At 40.8% G+C, this 3,700-nt stretch overlaps 1 protein-coding gene across 1 annotated transcript in view; it reads right to left on the reverse strand.

Annotated features, from left to right (window-relative positions):
* Window positions 1-84: 84 nt before the first annotated feature.
* The window catches only part of LOC101862657 (cholinesterase), a gene marked incomplete at its 3' end in the record, with an annotated part of 15,015 nt that continues 11,399 nt past the window's right edge, over window positions 85-3,700 (reverse strand). Inside the window, 2 exon segments of the mRNA XM_013083800.1 lie at window positions 85-330; window positions 2,586-2,722. Of these exon segments, the coding sequence (XP_012939254.1) occupies window positions 85-330; window positions 2,586-2,722 (383 nt within the window).

Below are 3,700 nucleotides of genomic sequence, written 5' to 3' on the forward strand. Positions count from 1 at the left end.
ATCTATCTATCTATCTATCTATCTATCTATCTATCTATCTATCTATCTATCTATCGATCTATCTATCTATCTATCCGCACTCACCGTCACCGCGTCAGGATCACCCCCGAAGGACGCTATGTTGTCCTTCACCCATCTCAGAGCCGTGATCTGATCCCACAGGCCAAAGTTCCCCAGGCAGGCCGGCGTCTGAGTGCTGAGGAAGCCCAGGAAGCCAAGACGGTAGTTGAAGGTCACAACCACAAGGTCAAACCAGGACACGAGTGACCCGGGGACATAGAGGTCAGAGAAGCCGTTCTGATTACCTCCTCCGTGGACAAACACAAACACCTGGGGACAGATTTAACATATTTTTAAAGTTTAGTTTTAGTAAGAGTTTTAAGGCACTTGCAACACAAAAAGGTCATACAAGTTCCGAAGATTAGAGATGTTACAAGAGAGTAACAAACACCAAAAAGAAAGAGGAGATATAGTAACGATAACCGTTTGATAGGAAAGAAGAAATAACTACACCAGAGCACCCGCCAACCACCAACAAACATGTTTTGTATGGCCCTTTAAAAAAAAAAAATTAAAGGTGCCCCTATCGACAAAATTAAGAATATTTAGGAGGCAGGCTTCCGACCCTGCAATTGTCCGGGCCGACACAGACTGAGAGGGGTACAACATCCCAACTATTAGGCAATCAGACTTATTTATAAGCGTAATAATAAATGGACAAACGTAATCATTTACAGGACAGTTACAAAGGCGCAATTCAAACACACAACAAAAGATACATAATTTAATTCAGTGAAACAAATGTTATAAGTTAAACGCTGCTTTCAACACTGTAAGTTTATAGATGTGGAACCTCCGAATTTTATGCCCAACTTCGATAGGGCAAAGCCAATTGGGAAATTCGAGTATAGTGTCTTTGCCAAAGACTCAACGTTGGAAAAAGCTGAGCCTCAAACCCCTGAACATGGAATTAAGAAACTTCTTCTTCTTCTATCCCGTGGTTGGGGCAACCGTGGGGGCAGCACTGCATCTGAAAACCAGCTCTTGCCATCTATTTTGTCCTCTGCTTTCCTCAGATTGTCACCCATCGTCTTTCCTGTCCACTCTGTAATGTTGTCCTCCCATCTCCTTCCCTGCCTTCCTCTCTTTCTCTTTCCTTGTACGGTTCCTTGCAAGATTGTTTTGGCAAGTCCTGTGGATCTTGTGACATACCCATACCATTTTAATTTTCGTCTCTTCACTGTCGTCAGTAGATCTTCATGCTGCCCACTGCGTTGGTGATTCTCTTTCGTACCTCAGCATTTGAAAAGTGGTCTTGGTACGAGATGTCAAGGAGTCTGCGGTAACATCTCATCTCTGTGGTCTGAATCTTTTTCTCTAATTCTGCTGTCAGTGTCCACGACTCGCAGGCGTATAAAAATGTTGAGATGACCAGTGAAACAGACAAGCATAATTCAGAGAAACTGACTTACGTCATTGAAGAGAAGGTAACGTAGACAAATATAGAATTGAAGTAGAATCAAATAATAAACAAACATAAAAAAAAATGTTTTAAAAACCCCACAACTTCTGATACATTTAATCAAATTGACGAACCGGTTTTCAGAAGTAAGAGACACTTGCAAATATTCCCAAGGAGACAGACAATGACAGTCGTGCCGGAATATAATGATAATAATCAGGACAACAAACATACATAGAAACCCATTGAAAATCCCCAACACTTCTGACATATTTGTGAAGCAGCGTGGTGGAATTAGGCTCTCGTCAAAATAATCAAAGTGAAGAAACTTGCATTTTTCCGCAGGTTTGTGAATTTTTATCACATTTTTGTTTTTTGGCTCAACACCTTTCATGCCCATTAAAGAACTCATTTCTGTGTGGATTTTTTTTCATAAAAACGTAGATTAAAGGCTCATAGAATGTAAATTTTCAGTTACCACGGACTCTTAAGCGAAGGAAATAACTAATCTGTGGCGGCCATTTTCTCACTAATTTTACCTGTGAAAACAGGACCCCTACCTCCTTCTTTCTTTAATATCTCGACTTGTATTCAAGATAAATGGATACTTTTTTCATCCAAATAAAGACAAGTGAACAAGCTTTAAGATGACACCAATAACTCTACATGCCCAAAAACTGACTTGAGCCTGATTCCACCACGCTGCCTGACATATATAATGGACTTGGCGAACCGGCAGGCAGAATCAAGAGGAACTGGCAGACACTGTTAGTTCTGTAGACGGACATATAGACGAGCATGAAGCAGACATACAGTATAGTTAAGTTTTAGGAAGAGATTTACGCACGGCTCTTGAAAAACTATAAGGTCAGAAAAATGCCGAAGATTAGAAATGTTGCAATAGAGTAATTAACAAAAAACAAACAAGCAGGAGATATAAGGAGACTGGATGTTTGATAGGAAAATTCCAGCAATCCTCACCTGGACACCCGCCAACCACCTATAAATAAACATACAGCAAACATAAGAAACACTGAAGAAAAAAAAGCACAACAAACAAACAACTACAAACAAACAAATTAATTAATTTCTAAAATATTATAGTTTGCGCATGCTCACTGACCTTCCTGGGTTTCCGCCTGGGGTCAGAGGTCGGTGTGTAGACATTGAGGTAAAGACAGTCTTCTACGCCTTGCCCGAAGAGACCGGGTCGGAACTGAAGGCAGAAGGGTTTGAACTCCGTCGCGTTGTAAACTCCGCCTGGGTGGTCGAGAGGTAGCGTTACTTTTTACATGATCCTTTTTTACATCGCAGGTTTTGTGTTTGATTTGTTTGTTTTAGTAGGAGTTTTACGGCACTTGCAATGAGGCCATATACGTGAAGACGAAGATTAGAGGTGATACAAGAAAGTAACAAACATAAAAAAGAAAGATAAAGACTATAAATCTTTGATAAGAAAGAAGGGACATACCATATCACCACAGCACTAGAGCACGTGCCCACTACCCATCAAAGTAACCTCTTCTTACAGCTTACAATGGCAAATGTATTTTACCATTTAAAAGTTACGATAGAGCTTGCCTTATCACTTTTCATTTGGAACAACTTGTCTACATTTGTGTGGCGCCATGAAGAAATCAGGCGCTTGTCAAAATGATGTAATTAAAGAAGCCGACATGATATTTTTCCTTTTTTTTTGGGGGGGGGGGGCAATTTATATCGATTTTACTTTTTTATCAGCTTAAAACGGTTTATGCCCAATAAAGAACACATTTCTGTCTAGATTTTCTGAAAAGAAAACGTTGGCGAAAAGAACAAAAATATAACTTTTCAGTTTCCAAGGACACCTACTCTGGGCTCCTGACTCTTTCTGCAGCCTTTCTACTGCTACTCCTTGGCTCCTCCTTACTGCTGTCTTTCTGCCACACCCCTGATCTTTTGGTAGGAAAGATCTACACCTAGTCTTCTCAGACAAGGGCGAACAGTCTTGGAGGGCCCGTGTGCAAGTTGCGCACGTTAAAGATCCTTTGGTGGTCGAAAATCGATAAGAGTAGGCTTCGGCCGCCACCCGGGCAAAATTCAAAATTTCCTACCAACTGAAAATATTAGGTGTGTTCCGCGCGCTCATTTGACCTTATGCAGTTGCGAGCGCCGTAAAACACTTTACAAACACACACAAACAAGGACACTTTATCTTTAAAACTCATCTATCTTTGGCTGGCCATTTTCTCGCTAATT

This window comes from Aplysia californica, unplaced genomic scaffold (genome assembly GCF_000002075.1).
Source record: "Aplysia californica isolate F4 #8 unplaced genomic scaffold, AplCal3.0 scaffold00255, whole genome shotgun sequence".
Classification (NCBI taxonomy): Eukaryota; Metazoa; Mollusca; class Gastropoda; order Aplysiida; family Aplysiidae; genus Aplysia; species Aplysia californica.